The 17,471-nt window shown below is 48.0% G+C and overlaps 1 protein-coding gene across 1 annotated transcript; it reads left to right on the top strand.

Annotated features, from left to right (window-relative positions):
* Window positions 1-208: 208 nt before the first annotated feature.
* On the top strand, window positions 209-9,895 carry Glul (glutamate-ammonia ligase). Its single transcript, XM_032914642.1, has 7 exons — window positions 209-344; window positions 3,128-3,306; window positions 4,585-4,746; window positions 6,486-6,632; window positions 7,169-7,296; window positions 7,471-7,670; window positions 8,092-9,895. Exons 2-7 carry the CDS (start codon window positions 3,141-3,143, stop codon window positions 8,408-8,410), a joined length of 1,122 nt encoding a protein of 373 aa, XP_032770533.1. The 5' UTR covers window positions 209-344; window positions 3,128-3,140; the 3' UTR covers window positions 8,411-9,895.
* Window positions 9,896-17,471: the final 7,576 nt, after the last annotated feature.

The raw sequence follows: 17,471 nt of genomic DNA on the forward strand, positions 1-17,471 counted from the left end.
CACCCCCAGCCGCCGCTGCCTCCCCTCCCCCATTCCCCTTTCTCTTTCTTTCTTCTGGGTCGCTCGCCCCACCCCGCGGTTCCTCACGGCTCCTGGGCCAATGGTCTCAGGGCCCCGGTGCACAGCAACTGATGGGCACGGGGTTCCAGGCCTAGGCCAGCCAATCAGGGCGCCTGGGGGCGGGCACAAGCTGCCAATAAAAAGTACTGAGCAGCCCGCAATCCTGCACAGCAGAGAATGGGAGTAGGGCGGAGTGTTTGAGCAGCACACCCATTTCCTCTCCGCTCTTCGTCTCGTTCTCGTGGCCTGCCCACCCATCCATCATCCGGCCGGCCACCGCTCTGGTAAGCGCACGGAGGGTCCAGGGGTGCACAGCCACCCGGGCTGTGGCGTCGCACTCTAGATCCCAGCTCCAGTCTGTTGCTGCTTGGCGCGGGATGCAGCATTCGTGCCTCCCGCGTGCTTGTAGCGTGCGGCTCGGGCCGGCTCTGTTTGGCGTTCCTAGGGCGCGCTGTGAGCCAGGCTCCGGGAAGGGCGGGGTTGCGGGTTGTTATGATCTGTTTTTTACTTGAGGCGGGAGGCGGCGCCCCGGGAGGCGGGCGTCCAGGGTTGGCTACCAAGCCGAGATCGGGGGCGACTCGGTGGTCCCAGCGGGAGTGCGCTCTTCTTGCCTTAAGTGGGCGCCGGCGCCTTGATCCTCTCTGGGCGGCGCGATTGGGTGAGTTGTCACGCTGTGGGTGGTCTGGTTGAGGCTGGTGGTCGTTAGCTTTGGTGGCACCACTCGCCAGCACGCAACGCCGTGTCCTGGGCCTTTACGGTATGACCGAACAATGGAGAGCCGGGACCCCGGAGTGGCCGGAGGGCTCCGCAGTGGAGAGGCGGGGCCGGGCGGAGGCAGCAGCAGCAGCGCGCTGTGCCTCCCGCCGTCGCTCCACTCTCGCCGTCCGGCCTCTGTCCTCGCCGGGGTATGGCCCCTTGGGAGAGGCCTTGAGATCTGCGGGGGTCCGAGAGTCGGGGCGCCGACTTTCCGGTTTTTTTAGTGGGAAGGGCTGCTTCTCAAAGTGGATTACCCCAACTCCTCCGGGGGCGGGAGGCGGGGATCCTCCCCCAACCGCAAATACTCAAAGAAAGCACCGGATGATGACATAGACGATGGAGATTCTCGGTTCTCAGAGTCCCCTTCTAATACCTACGGCTTCGTTGCCTACTCTGTGAACAACGAGGAGAAGTCGAGGGCTAGGGCTAAATCCCACCAGCCTACTTATTCCAGCACCTCCTACTCCGAACGATCTGGGTCCCCCATCCCAACGCCCTCACCCAGAAAGCAGCGTTGCTTAGACCAGCGTGAAATGGAGCTGGAGGAGAGGGACGAATACTACTCTAAAAAGAGGAGGATTAGAGAGTACAACCTCAATGTATTTGATTCACATTGGCTGGGGTGAGTAAAAAGGCAGGGAGAAGGACCCGGGTGCATCTGGCAACAAGCAGAAACTACTCAGAATCTTTTTTTTTTTTTTTTTTTTTTTGGTTCTTTTTTTTTTCGAGCTGGGGATCGAACCCAGGGCCTTGCGCTTCCTAGGCAAGCTCTAACCACTGAGCTAAATCCCCAACCCCAACTACTCAGAATCTTAAGAACCCGTTCCACTTTGCACCACAGGGACACTAGTTGGTGCTAGGTACACTAGGCTGCTGGTACCCAACTGGTTTCCAGGAACAGAGGAGGAACCCAGGTTCACCTAAAGATTGTTAAATGCTGGATGTGTAAGCCACGGGAGAGGCAAGCCGAGAGAGAATTGGGTGGTGTAAGTTGAAGCCATCTGGAATTACAGTCCAGGCCTCGGAGTGGTGTAGGTAGAGGTCTGGGTCTGTGTAGGAATCCACCGCAGAGATTCATCTGTTCCCTAGGGAAAGGGTTAGGCTTTTGGAGGGAGAAGCACTTGTTTTCACTTGGGCAAACATGGACAGTTGCCCGTAGAAACTTTGCCACTGTACTTCAGAAAGTTGCCCAAGTCGCTGGGAGGAGAACAATATGTTCCCTTTCCATCTATCCTGGGTGATTAGGGAGGGGGATGTTTCCTCTTGGGTTGAGGCTGGTTTTGCAGGCTCAGATTCTTAGAGGATCTTGTCCCCTGCTCCTGTGACTTGTAATCTTGTGCCCCCGGGGTCTTTATTAGAGGTGGGATTTTTTTTTCTACTCACCAGAAAATATCATCTGGTGGGATCTTCTCAAATACTGTAATTTTCGCATTGAAATCTGTCTCTGGAGGAAGGACTTTTCATCCCAGTAATAAAGTCAGCCATTGAGGCCTGGTGTGGAGGGGAACACCTTTAATCCCAGTTCTCAGGAGACCGGTAGATTGTCTGATTTCGAGGAAATCTTGGTCTTCATAATGAGTACCAGGACAGAGAGGGCTTGTAGAGAATTCCGTCTCCCCCCTCCCCCCCAAATCAGCAGTGTACTCGTTCAAGTATGGCTTTTACTTTTCACCACATTAGTGGTGGTGTTTAATACAGGGTTGTTTTTCTTTCTCCGAGGAGTATGTGAGTGTGTAAAATCTTACTAGCTCCAGTGTATCATTGTTAAGTCTAACTTGGCAGTGGCATACACTTTTAATTTTAGCATTCGGGAAGCCAAGGCTGGCTGATGTGGGTATGAGGCTAGCCTGGTCTACATCGCAAATCCCAGGGCTACACAACTAGGTAAACCATCTAAATGCAGGGACTAGGGGTCATGATGCGTGTCCCTTAAGGTTGTTAACAGGAATAGGAGGTGACAAAGGAAGGCTCAACAGTCCATTAGTCAAGGCTTTCTGTGGCAGTGAGGTAGTTCTGTTGGGTGGAATGAGTTATGTTAATGAGCTTTTTGATATTTTGTTCTGTTTTACTAATGTATCTCAAGGTTAACAGTTATTAAAATCCCTTAACTAGTCCCCCTAAGGGGGACGATCTTTGTCTAGTAGGAAACGTTAAACCTCTTGCAAACAGAGTGAATAGAGCACCTTTTACATGTGTTGAGTCCCAAAGAAGAGAGAGCACGGTGCCCTCCATCCAGTCTGACTCCTTTGTCGCTCCTGCAGGGGATCCCTTTGGAGTCGATGTTAACCGAACGATTTTCGTCTCTCTCCAGAACACCTTCCACCATGGCCACCTCAGCAAGTTCCCACTTGAACAAAGGCATCAAGCAGATGTACATGAACCTGCCCCAGGGCGAGAAGATCCAACTCATGTATATCTGGGTTGATGGTACCGGGGAAGGGCTACGCTGCAAGACCCGTACTCTGGAGTGTGACCCCAAGTGCGTAGATGGTGAGTGTGGGCAGGAAGCAGAGCATGTGCCTGAGAGAGTGTGCGTGCAGCGCAGCCTTGGATCCTACCTCCCTTCTGTTTGCTTTGCAAGGCTTTTCAGACCTTAGTCAGTTACCCGTAAGTAAGCTGCTGTGTGGTCTGGAGGCATAGTAACAATGGAAGCTTTTGTTTAAATAGAATCTTGCGTGTGCTGGTACACTGAGGGAAAACACTGGGTCATGTTTGTAGGGGATTGAGAGGCTGGTGTGTTGCTAACCTGGCCAACCCCAGGAACCTAGGTCGAAAGGACTGGTATATGTTATCTAGTTTATAGCAGTCGTCTCAACCTTCCTAATGAAGTTAGTTCCTCATGTTGTAGCAACCTCCAACCGTTAAATTGTTTTTGATACTACTTTATAATTATATACTTCTAAGACCTGTTTTATTTTAGTGTGGCCTTCGTTTTTTTTTTTTTTGTTGAGGGGAGGCTTGGCACCACCACCATCTACCTAGTTTAGGATGGGTTACTCTTCTAAGGATGCTTCTGTTCGAGTGAATGGATGGCCAGATGACAGCTAGGTTGTGTACTTGGTACTTGTCAAGAGTCTGGGCAGGTTCTTCAGTCTCTGCCTTCTGAGAACATCAAACCGGCCGCTAAAACTGTAGGGAAAGAACCAAGGGACGGGCAAGCAACCGTTTGCTCATCTATAAAGCATAGCTTGAACTGCAACAGGCCTGTGAGGGGCAGGAGAAGGGAAATGATGGCCTAGCGAAGGAGTGTCTGACACACCGGAAGTGATACCAGGGGACACTGTGCACGGTAGACTTCCACAGAGAGGAATGGTCTGTTGCTCAGGTGGTTCTTGGGAATCTCAGATGAGGAGAAACAGGGGTAGGTGACATCAGGCGACAATGCATTTGAATGCACTTCACTCCTCATAAAGATAAAGTCGGCGGTGAACAATGGAAGGGTAGATAGAGGCTGACCTGACCGCCTTCGGGTGCGTGCACCGAGAACTTTTTAAACTGTATGTGTTCTCTGTGTGTGCAGTGCCAGCAGAAGTCAAAAAGCGTGTGAGAACCCCCAGGAACTGAAGTTACAGACAGGCTTTCGTGGGACCGAGAGCACTGGTTGCTCTCACAGGAGATCTGGGTTCAGTTAACGACGCCCACATAGTGGCTCACAACCATCTGTAACTCCAATTCCAGCAGATCCAGCCCCCCCTCGTCTGGCTTCTGCAGGCTTCAATAGATGTATAACATAAAGTTAATTTAATCTTCTGTCTTTGTTTTGCCCAGACTTACCCGAGTGGAACTTTGATGGTTCTAGTACGTTTCAGTCTGAAGGCTCCAACAGCGACATGTACCTCCATCCTGTGGCCATGTTTCGAGACCCCTTCCGCAGAGACCCCAACAAGCTGGTGTTCTGCGAAGTATACAAGTATAACCGGAAGCCCGCAGGTGTGTGTGTGTGGGGGGGGATGATGGGTGTAGCTGTCTGTCTGTCATTTCTGAGAAGGGAGATGACATTCCGGAGTGAATTGGGAAGACGATCCCTAAGAATCAAGGGATGATGGGATGTCTGTTCTACCCTGAACACGTTCCTGTGGAAAACAGTGTGGTCCATCCTCCCGAGGTTCCTTTTACTGTTTGTATAAACAGTGTTGAATCTTCCGTTTGTTGACAGGGGCCCCCAGTGACAGCCTCTACCTGCTGATTTAAAAAGCCTGTGTTTTAAAACATTCTGTAGTTATTGATTTTATTTTGTTTTGTTTTTTCTTTTTTTTTCGGAGCTGGGGACCGAACCCAGGGCCTTGCGCTTGCTAGGCAAGCGCTCTACCACTGAGCTAAATCCCCAACCTAGTTATTGATTTTAAAACACTAGAACTTCCACTTAACTGCCAGTGCCCTGGGAAACCCTTTTCTATGTGCTTGTGTGTGTGTGTGTGTGTGTGTATGTGTGTGTGTGTGTGTGTGTGTGTGTGTGCGCGCGCGCGCGCGCGCTGTATGTGAAGAGACTAGGGGAGCATGCTTGAGGGCGTGCCATATTGGGTATGTGGACATGAGTGGGCAGCTTTGGAGTTGGTTCTCTCCTACCTACGTATGTGGGTTCTGGAGGCAGAACTTGGGTTGCCAGGTTTGTGTGGCAACACCTTTGCCCACTGAGCCGTCTCTCAGTGGTCCTTTCCACAGTTCATTTTTTAAGGTAAAGTCCATCTCGAAGTCATTGGAATCACAAACGAACGACCATGTGCAAATCCCTGGGGAGTGTTGTGCATTAACTGTTGGTCACTGGTTTAGCCCACACAGCTTGTTGAGGCAGTGGACTCACGAGTATGGGCGGCAGGATGGTTCTGGAGGAACCATCTGCCTTGGCGCTTTCTTTACCGGCACCTGTGGAGTCTGGTTTGCGCCGTGCTGCCCATCTCAGTCGCAGATAGCTTTAAACCCGGGCAGTCTCCGCTTCTGAGCAGCCTCTCCCAGCCCTGCCAGGAAAGCTCGGCGGCCCTGGACCATCCGTGCTTCTGTCTTGAAAAGCAGTATTAGTGGTAAAGGGTATGCGCCCTGAGCATGGCGGCCATGGGGTTTCTGGCTCTGCCGCCTGCCCTGTAACCTGGGTGTGTCACCTACAACCCTCTCTCAAGGCTTCATTTTCTCATATGTGAAAGTGAAGATTGTTAATTCTCATCTCAGACTCAAATGATTATTTTTTTCTAGCTTAGGAATTGTTTCCGGTCATGCTCCTATGTATATCTGTCTGTCTACTTACCTACTTTTGTACCAGTCGTCAATCCTGTATAACTTAACACTTAAAGTCACCTGGCACGTAAACCCAGTGGACAAGTTATTCTCAGCAAAATGACAGATCTGGCCTTAAGTGCCTGAGAAACAAGGGAATACATTTGACCACTAGAAGCAGTTGTCTTTTGAGTAGAGGGAGTAAGTGCTTGGTGAGGTGTTTAGGGGTGGCCAGCATGCAGATGGGGTGAACTTTTCTGCTCGGATGCTTTTCCCGTGAGGTTTCGTGGCTGACTTTAATTATAAAAAGTCTTATCAGCCATTTCCTGCAAAAGGACTTCTTCCATTTTCCTTGGTGATAGAACTCAGGTTAGGCCTGGGTTGGTCCATCCTCTAATAGGCACATGAACTGTGTGAGAGGGCTCTGTTCCTGACGACATTTTTTTTTTTTTTATTTCTAGAGACCAACCTGAGGTACAGCTGTAAGCGTATAATGGACATGGTGTGCAGCCAGCACCCCTGGTTTGGAATGGAACAGGAGTATACTCTCATGGGAACAGACGGCCACCCTTTCGGCTGGCCTTCTAATGGCTTCCCTGGACCCCAAGGTAAGTCCTCCTGGTGGAAAAGTGAAACTTGCTCCCCTTAGTTGTTACTGTCCAGGAAAGCCCCCTCCCCAGAGACAGGAACAACTCCTGAATCAGAAAATGGAGACCAGCAGTGGGATCTAACAGTAGATGCCCCTTGCATCCCTCACATCCAGAGGTGGTTAGAATTTAAAGTGACAGAAGGTGGTGGGATGTGCTCAGTGGTTACCCACCAGGCTTGACAGCCTGAATCTCATCCTGGGACCCATGCAGTAGAAGGCAAGAAAGAAACGACTCCCTCAAGTTGCCCTCTGACCATACTGTAAATTCACATGGACGCACAAAAATTCATGAAAAGCCACTTAAAGTAAGCAGAGGCTCTACTGAGGCCGTGGCAAAGAAGGAATAACCCTAAATCCCTAAATTCTCCCGCCCGCAGCTGAGGGCAGGACTTGTGACTCTGGAAAGCAAGTTTAGGACCTCCACAATTTTTTTCTTTTGGCTTCGGGGTTTCCTGGGTTCCCTGAGTCTTCCCTGCTTTGTCTTGACTCCTTCAGGACCCTATTACTGCGGTGTGGGAGCTGACAAGGCTTATGGCCGAGATATCGTGGAGGCTCACTACCGGGCCTGCTTGTATGCTGGAATCAAGATCACAGGGACAAATGCCGAGGTTATGCCTGCCCAGGTAAATGGCGCTCAACTTTTCCCTCCCCTCTGAAGACTTGGGTAGATAGGCACGTGGTGGGGACTTTGGCTAGCGAGGGTGGATCACAGGCGAGCGGAACAAGCTAGGAGCTTGAGTGGACAGAGCAGCCAGTTGGCGTTATTTTAAAAGTAAACTTTTTTTTCTTCTCTCCAGTGGGAATTCCAGATAGGACCCTGCGAAGGGATCCGCATGGGAGATCATCTCTGGGTAGCCCGTTTTATCTTGCATCGGGTATGCGAAGACTTTGGGGTGATAGCAACCTTTGACCCCAAGCCCATTCCAGGGAACTGGAATGGGGCAGGCTGCCACACCAACTTTAGCACCAAGGCCATGCGGGAGGAGAATGGTCTGAGGTAAGTACCTTCCTCTGGAGCCATCCGTATTCTTCTCATGGGGTGGAAGGGCTTTGGGTACTTGGGCTTCTCAGTGACTGCATGCCATGCTCTGCAGATTTGTCATAAGCCTGTCATTTGTACCCGTTGGAGAGGCGAGTAATACTTTATAGGAATAGAATTGCAGGAGTGATATCGGAAAAGCTGACAGTGGGTTCAGGCATTTGAACTTTACAAGCAGATGGGTAACTTAATTCTTAGGGGTGGGAGGAGGCGAGGGGTGGGGGTTTCTTCCATCCTGTGGATAATTTGCACTGCGTGTTAGGACTGGCCTGAGGGAGGTCCTGAGATAGAGGCCACGAGGCAGACACACAGCCTTGGGATTCAGGCCTGCTCCCTCCTGCCACATGGATAGACCCTCATCTTTTCCTGTTTGCCCTAGGTGCATTGAGGAGGCCATTGATAAACTGAGCAAGAGGCACCAGTACCACATCCGTGCCTACGACCCCAAGGGGGGCCTGGACAACGCCCGCCGTCTGACTGGATTCCATGAAACCTCCAACATCAACGACTTTTCCGCTGGCGTTGCCAACCGCAGCGCCAGTATCCGCATTCCCCGGATTGTCGGCCAGGAGAAGAAGGGTTACTTTGAAGACCGTCGGCCTTCTGCCAATTGCGACCCCTATGCGGTGACGGAAGCCATCGTCCGCACGTGTCTCCTCAACGAAACTGGCGACGAGCCCTTCCAATACAAGAACTAAGCGGACTCGACTTCCAGTGATCTTGAGCCCTTCCTAGTTCACCCCACTCCCAACTGTTCCCTCTCCTACTGGTCCCCACTGTAACTCAAAAGGATGGAATACCAAGGTCTTTTTATTCCTTGCGCCCAGTTAATTTTTGCCTTTATTGGTCAGAATAGAGGGGTCAAGTTCTTAATCTCTACACACCCAACCCTTTCTTTCCTAGCTAGCTTTCTAGTGGGGAACGGGAGGGGGTGGGGAAGGGTAACCCACTGCTTCATCTCAGCGGGAATGCATGTCCTGTAGGCATAGCTGTCACAAATCCGGGTGTACTTGTGGTGGGGGAGGACTGTTTTTTTTTTCCTTCAGGATAATTGAAAGGGCAGGCCCAACAGCTTAGATTAACATTTCCTCTGTCAGTAGAGAGCTGTTATTTCTTCCGGTGAAACCAACTTTCTGTTGAAGTCTGGTGAGGAGTTGGAGGTTGGTCTCTTGACTTCCTTAGCTTAGGGAAGGGGAGTTCACCCTCCCTTCATGAAACACAGTTCACCTGACAAATGGCCCTACTGTAAAGGAAGAAAAAGTTGGCATTTCTTGGTCCTCCGTTTATAACTCAAAGCAGAGTAGTATTTTTATATTTAAATGTTAAAAACAAAAAAGTTATATATATGGGTGTGTGGATATATATGTCTTTTCTAATTGAGAAAACCATCCTCTTCCCTGGGTGCCAAGTTTGAGTGAGGAGCTCGGTGTAGAAGTGAGGCACTCTTGAGGTAGGGGTGGGGATGCAGTACTGGGAAAGTTGGTTATCTTGGGGGTTCAGCTTCATTACTACTTAGGGTTTCCCTGCCCACTCTGCAGGAGCAGATGTTGGACAGGTAGCCAGTGGGATGCCACTGCTTGCCGCCACTGTCCCTGGGCTTAGGTTTAAGGGGACGTGTATACCTAATCCACACACGAGTTAGAAGTATGAGTTGGCTGGTCAACTTGAACATTGTTACAGGCGGGTGGGTGTTACTGGGGGGTTATTTTTTGGTGGGACTAGCATGTCACTAAAGCGGGCCTTTTGATATATTAAATTTTTTAAAGCAAAACAAGTTTAGATTTTAATCAAGTTCGTAGGGTTTCTAATTTTACAGAATTGCCTGTTTGTTTCAATGTCTCCTTCCACTTGGCTCTTAGGGGAACTGAGGACAGGCCTGGAGTTAATACACTTGTCATTCTGTGTCCTAGTGTCCTCTTCCTCCGGCAGACTGTCCCCTTCCTTCTGAAAAAGCCGATAGAGTCTTGTTTTATTTTTCTTTTATAATAAACACACCCCACCTCCATCCCAGCTTGTTGCCCTGCAGTTTTCTGGTTGTTTGTGTCGGCAGCAGGCCAGCTGTGGTTTTTTTCTCTTGCCACGATGACTCTAACTACCATGTATAGTATGTTCAGTTAGATAACTCACTGTAAACAGACTGTAACTGAGAGTAGCGCTTGTAAATCAACCTAACGTTTATAAGATTTCCTCTGACTTGTTTCTTTGTGGTTCAAAAAAAAAAAAAAAAAACCTCAAAAACTAAGTGCTATATCGTTCCTTCTTTCTCTAGCAAAAGAAAGGAGGGTAGTTCTTGTTTACAGGCAAAATAAGTTTGTTTACCTGTGCTTTTGTTTTTAAAATGTCGTGTTGACTAGGGTTGGTTTTTTTTTTTTTTTTTTTTTTTTTTTTGATACTTGGTCCTAGTGTCTGGCCTGGAGCTCACTGTGTAGACCAGTCTGGCCTTTATATTTTACACAGTCTTGGCAGCTCCCAATTTCATATTTGGTCTTATATTTTAAAAGCAGTGTTGTCTACAGAATTCAGGCTCAAGAATCATGCTATCAAGTTACACACAAAGTCTAAAACACAGACGTATTGAGGTTTTGTGTTGGGCCTGGCCACTTTCACCGCCGCCGCCCATCCCCCTGCCCCCCTCTGTCTCTAGGCAGCGAGAACTTCCTGGCCAATGGGAACCTCTGCTTCACTTCCGGTGCCAGGGCTTGGTTTATCTGACACTGACAGTCCTGGCTTCTCTGGATAGTTAATACGGCGCGGTACAGTCCATTACTGTTCCTGTTCTTGAGTTCTTCCTCCGTCCAGCTGCCATGAGCTATTTACACAGTTGATTTGCTTCCCCGTGGAAGCCACTGAAGGCTGGTGTGCCCAGGGCAGTGTCTTGTCCTAGATTTTAATTAACCGAACACTAGGCTGGTGAACTTGGAGTTCTCTCTGTTTTGTCCTGGTTTTCCCCAAGTTTTCCAGCCTAGGTTCCTAGACTTTAAGACAGCCGAGACAACGGACGTGGACCACTGAACCTGGGTTCCAAACCTCCATGTTTAAACCCCGTGCTCGGCTCCATGGAGCTCCCAATTTGGAGTTCAAACCAAGCTGGTCTTAAAGTCTTGATCCTGATCCCATATTGTGCCAGCGAGCCTGTCCGAGTCCTTAACTTTGTCCTGTTGCTATTTCAGCATTTTCCTCACTAAGCTGAAAGGCGCTTCCTCTTTCCCTCCGCTGCATATGGCCAGATAGTAAAAAGTAGCTCTTGTGAGGACGCTAGTTCAGACAGCGGGCAACCACTTGTAACTCCAGTTCCAGGGGATCTGGTACCCAGCTGGCTTTCCCACCTCCTCCTCCCCAGTGGCGTTTCCCTGGGCCATCCACAGGACCGGAGACTCGATGACCTGGGTGTTTTCATTGTTTTGGTTACTGGAGAAGGAATTCTAACTTAATAGCATCAGGATTCTGGGTGGGAAGTGTTTCCTTCTCCACCCTGGAACCTAGAATCAGATTTGCCCTCCCGGTCACAGTTCAATCCCCTTTATATTTCTAAGTGTTTTTTAAAATTGCTCATTTAACAGACCCAGTTACATGCTAACTTTATCGGTGATAGATTAAACAGAATGAGGGGCTATGTCAAACAATGTTTGACAAACTTTCAGCCTTAAAGAGACAGACTGGGGCTCAAGCTCAATGGAATGATCCCTTGGGGTGTGTGAGGTCCCAGTTCTCTCAGTTCTGTGTGGTATTCAACCGAAATTCTTCACCAACTCTTTAAACACGACTTCCCAAAGCTGGAGCTTAGCTGCCAGTGGCTTGCCTAGCAAGCAGAAAGCTATGTAAGTCAGGTATATGGTGGTACGTGCCTGCAATCCCAGCCCACTTCAAGTTCATTTCAAAGTCATTCTCCACTACGTAGCCAGTTTGAGGCCAGCCTAGGCTACCTTAGACATTCTTTAAAAACAAAGCAAAAAAACATGTATTTAGTGTCATGTCAGTTGTGGTTTGACCTGATGCTTGAGGCTGGTACTCCAAATAGCTGGCCCAAAGTTTCACAAGTTTTTTCAAGCTCCTGCTTGACCCCTGTTCCAGTGCAGTGTGAAGTCTGGGGAGTAAGGTGCTATCCCAGGAAAGCAGATGCTTCACTCAGAAGGGCCTTGAAGGTGTAAACCCCGGAAAGCAGGGACTTGCTTCCTTTGCTCACCACCGTGTTCCCAGACCTGTCCGTGTTGCCAACACAGCCTGTTTTAATGATTGTCTTAGGGTTTAGCAGATCAGGAAGCAGGAGCTGATGCAGAGGCCATGGAGGGATGTTACTGGCTTGCACTCCTTTCTTATAGAACCCAACACTACCAGCCCAGGGGTGGCACCGCCCACATTGGGCCCTCTCACCCTTGACCACTAATTGAGAAAATGCCTTCCAGCTGGATCTCATGGAGGCATCTCCTCAAGGGAGGCTCCTTCCTCTTTGATAACTCCAGCTTGTGTCAAGTTGACACACAAAACCAGCCAGTGCAGTGTTTAAGGGTCGGTCAGTTTAAATCTGCAACTCCTCTGGGTGGTAGTGAAATCTACGAGGCCCCGGTTGTCTGGCTGTGTAATGAGCGTAAAGGATCGAACTTGGTATTTTTCACTACCAACAACATGACTCCACTGAGGAAGGAAAGAATGTCTGCTTGCTCTTGCTTCTGGCTGCAGTCAAGCTGTCATGAGCTTCATGTCGCTTTAGGAGCTATAACTAATAGAAAGGGGCCATTCCCCATAAAACCCCAAAGAATTCAGGCAAATTGCTACCGTAAATGACGTGAGCAGATTAGAAGCTTGATCCTTTATAGCCTTAGGTCAATCAGCATAGAAAAGATGAGCACTGGAAAGGTGAAGATTAAAGACAGCCTACACTTTACATGTGCAGACAAATGCATGTGTGCATATGCCCATGACAAGTTGGTGAGAGCATGTACACGCGCACATACACACACATGCACGCGCACACACATGCTATATACACACATTAAATATATGGTACTGGTCTATGTCTTAGTCAAGGTTTTACTGCAGATACCATGACCAAGGCAACTCTTTTAAGGACAACATTTAATTGATGCTGGCTTACAGGTTCAGAGGTTCAGTCCATCATCATCAAGGCAGGAACCTGGCAGCATCCAGGCAGGCCTGGTGCAGGAGGAGCTGAGAGTTCTACATCTTCGTCTGAAAGCTGCTAGCAGGATACTGACTTCCAGGCAACTAGGATGAGGGTCTTAAGCCCACACCCACAGTGACACACCTACTCCAATGGGGCCATACCTTCTAATATGCCACTCCCTGGGCTGAGCATATACAAACCATCACATCCTATTTAGGATCTACCCCACCTCCACCTCCCTCAAGAGACAGCACCTTTATAAAGAGCCAAGGGGCTGGTGAGTTTATCTTCTAGAAATTGGCTGAGCTGGAAAACTGCCACTAGGAATGGAAAGACAAACTAAATGTTATTTCGAGATAGGGTTTTGCTAGATAGTCCAGGCTGGACTTACATCTGTCATCATCCTCCTGCCTCTGCCTCCTGAGAGCTGATAACTCAGACCTGTGTTATCACTCAGCTTTCTTTTAAAAAAAAAACAAACCACCTATTTATTTTATATATATATATGAATACAATGTAGCTGTCTTCAGACACACCTGAAGAGGGCATCAGATCTCATTACAGATGGCTGTGAGCCACCATGTGGTTGCTGAGAATTGAACTCCGGACATCAGAAAGAGCAGTCAGTGCTCTTAACCGCTGAGCCATCTCTCCAGCCCATCACTTAGCTTTCTAATCCTTGTAAAAGCAAGGCTCCCAGTTCCTCCTCTTGTGTCTAGTCAGTAAGAGGTTCTTAGACCCTGTCTGTGGTGATTAGAGAGCCCCACTAATACAAGAGAGGGTGTCTCAGTCCTATGTGGCAGAGGGAGTCCTACTGTTGCCCTGCGATTTGCTCTTTGGGGAGCCTCGTCCCTCAGCTAGTTACTTGGGTTGTCTTGGTATCCTGATGTGTCTCAGCTTGGCCAGCTCCTCTACTGAGTGGCTCATAGACCGAGTGATTTAACTCATTGGACACTCAGCCCTACATGGAAGTGGTGTTAAGGGCTCTCTGCATTTGCCTTCTAATTAAGGTTTAAGATAACTACTCCTTTGTAACTCCTACCATTCTGCCTTATTGACATTAGAGAGGCATTCAAGATGCTGCCCAAGACTTAATAAATAAATAAAATAATAAATTATATGTATTAGATAAATATATATTTAATATTGATATGTTATTAATCTATATACTGTTTATATTACATATGAGTCATTTATATAATATAATATGGTATATAATAATGTATTATATTACATAGTACATACTATATTATATAATTTGTATATGCCTGATATTAATAAATATATTAATTAAATATATTTAAAATATATAAGAAAACAAACAATAAAATAAAAATGATAAATAAAAATGGAGTGGGTGGGAATATGATCCAGTTTATATCTGCCTAGCAGGCAGGAAGCCCTGGGCACCACATTAAAAAACAAAATTCCAAAGTGCTACAAAATGCCTGAACCCAGGCTCAGGGTGTAAAGACAAGGCTCAAAAGTTCAGGGTCATGCTCTGCGACATAGGCAGTTTGAGGTCAGCCTTGGCTACATGAGACCCTGTCTAAACCAACCAAACACACAAGCATGCTGAGGCTGAAGTTTGGCCCTATTTGATGAGAGCTTGACACTGAGAAGTGGGGGAGGGGGACAAAGATAATTCTTTCTCTTCCTCTTTTTACTTCCCCTTCCTCTTCTGCCCCGTTCTCAGGGTCTGCACATTTTTTTGGCACGACCAAGAAGGATAAGGTCTCTGGAGCTTCCTGCTGTATATGCAGGCTAACCTTCAAATGATTGTGCGTGGCCCTTCTGGCAACTACTCGATGCTGTAGAAAGTGGGACACTGCCGTACCGGGGAAAGAGGGGCGTTTTACATGGAAGTCAACATGAGTCTTGTCTCTGGGAAGGAACTTGTGATCCAACTAGGAGCTAAATTTAGAAACACAATTCAGTAAGAGAAGAATCCGATCAGAGCTTCCTTGTAGAGGCCTTTGCAAACAGGTTCATTCCTAATCGAATTTAGGATCTAGAATGTCCTCGCCTATTAACGTTTCTATAAATACACTTGGGGCTGACTGCTCAGTCAAGGAAAACTTTAATAACGTGAACACAAATTGTCAGAGAAAGGCTATTACCAGTACTCCTGGAAGCATATCATATCAGGGAAGCGGTGTACAGGGGGCTGGGGGCGGTTAACTCACAAGTATTAACGGTCTCTGGTATTCACAGTGTATGCTTGAGTCCTGGGACTTAATACCAGCTATCTTACCCAGAACAGAATTGTTCTCCCTGATTCCAAACGTGGTTATTGACCCATGAACTGATTAATTTCTACAGAAATTGGTAACATCCTTATGGATTCTGACTATCGTAAGCCTGAACGTCTCCCCCACCCCCGCCCCCAAATTCCTTCTAGATTTAGAAATCCATTCCATGAGCCATCATACCCACACTGAAAAGAAACCGATGAGTCAAATTTGTGTTTTGGAGGATAAGAATGCTTTGCCAATTTATAATGCTGTCTTTTTCTTTTGGGGGAAAATTTTTTATGAGCCAGTATCTTCTGTTAGCAGGAAAAGGAGTGCATGACCACAGGCACTTTGACGAATTTCCTTCAGGGAGGTCCATTTTTCCCGGAGAATTCTGCCTCTACGTGCTGAAGAAACTTCTAAATAAGCCAAAGCGCTTAACCCAGCCCTTTCTGTTTTTGGGGAATCTATACTATTGATTGAATCATCATGAGTTTTCTATCATCGCTTAACAAATTACCCTCAAACAGCAGCTTAACGCAACAAACGCGCATCACCTGATGCCCTTTCTGAAGATCGGGAATGTGCAAACATCTTATTGAGGAGTGGCTCTGTTTGGGGTCTCTTAAGAGGCCACAGGTTATCTGTGGGCGCCACACGCAACCTCGGAAGAACTGGGTTCAGTTCCTTGCTACAAGGGCCCTTCCGTAGTGCTGCCCCCTGGTAAGTTTCTGCCCCGATTTGTGATCCTAGGCAGGGCACGAGAAGGGTTAAACTGAGTCCACTTAAGAGGAAGGGAAAACCCTATGAAAGATGGAATGTGTCAGGTCTCAAAGAAATCCCGGGCTAGGCTCTCCGGGTATCTATGGCTCCTCCCAGCACTTCTCAGCCCGCCCCTTACCCAGGGGCTGGACTTCCCTTTCCTAATTAAACCTGCCATCTCTGCGGTGTGTACCTTGGTCTTCTGGGGCTCTCTTCTCTTCTCTCCGGTTCAGCCTGCACCCTTTCAGATGCCTCTAGCTGAACTCTCCCCCATACTTACAATAAAACCCTCTCCTCAACTGTATCTTGGAACAGCCATGTCCTCCTGTTCGTTCAGACGGCTTATCAAAGAATCCGGGAAGATTTTTCCATTTATAAGGGGCAGTTCGGCCCTGAGACCATAGCCTAGGCTAAACTGTTACCCTGGAGAAAGCCTATTATTTAAAGTGTCTGATTTCTTTTGATGTCTTTAATTCCTTTAATCCTATAATTCCTTTAATTGCACTCTCTTGACTGTCGGAGAATGAGATTAAGGGTATCCAGTTCAGGGCTTCTGATGTAGCCCTTCCAATGTTGTTCAGGGCTTCGTGTAGCGTGCCTAGCTTCAAGACGGTCAGATCGCCAACGCCACAGCACACAAAGCATTTCCAGCTCTGTGTCTGAGCGAACATATTGATGAGCTCTATCGAATTCTCCATCTCAGGCACCAGGAGGGTCCGCCAGAGGCTCCTTAACACACTTGGAACAGGGAGGACCGAAAAGCATAAAGGCCCCCACGTATTTATGCGTTGAGTGAGTAAACTAGACACTTGTAGCTTACAAATCCAGTCGTAATTTCTATATCCACATTAGTCCGATCTCGAACTGCAGTTCTTCCCTGAGATAGCTCCTTCCCACCCAAGACTCCCTTGATCTGAATTGTTAGCAAACTTTATCCATGTTACAATATTCGGACAGACTGAGGATGGCGGTTCGTGTTTCAAATCCAGAACCCAGGAAGCTAAAATAAGTTGCTGTTAAGTTTGAGACCAACCTGCGCTAGACAATCAATTTCCAGAGCATCCTGAGCTACAAAGTTAAATCTTATCTCAAAAACCCAAACAAGGGGTTGGGGATTTAGCTCAGTGGTAGAGCGCTTGCCTAGGAAGCGCAAGGCCCTGGGTTCGGTCCCCAGCTCCGAAAAAAAGAACAACAACAACAACAACAACAACAACAAACCCAAACAAATGAATAGACAGTTGAGGGGTCTCACTCCCGTAATCCCAGCACTCAGGAAGGAGGTGGAGGGCTACCTTGTCTCGGGGGGAAAAGTTTTTAATTGGAGAGACATACACATTAATTCCTTTGGTACCCTAGATCCTAAACAGCTACTCTATAGGTCGGTCTCCTGTTCCTCAGAGAAGAAAGCTAAATCCTCTGCAGAAATTATATATATATATAAAAAAAAAACCCAAGAAATGCAAATTTGTGTGTGGTTTTGTTGAAGTGTTCTCAGGAGCGACTCTTAGAGGACCTTATTGAAATTTCTGTTTGAAGAACCAGGATCTGGGAACCATGGACATTCCCTGGGGGGTTTGGTAACTGAAAGTCCCTCCTGGGCATCTGTAAATATTGCCGAGGCTCTGCCCTGCGCTCAGAGAA

This window comes from Rattus rattus, chromosome 10 (genome assembly GCF_011064425.1).
Source record: "Rattus rattus isolate New Zealand chromosome 10, Rrattus_CSIRO_v1, whole genome shotgun sequence".
In the NCBI taxonomy this organism is placed as follows: Eukaryota; Metazoa; Chordata; class Mammalia; order Rodentia; family Muridae; genus Rattus; species Rattus rattus.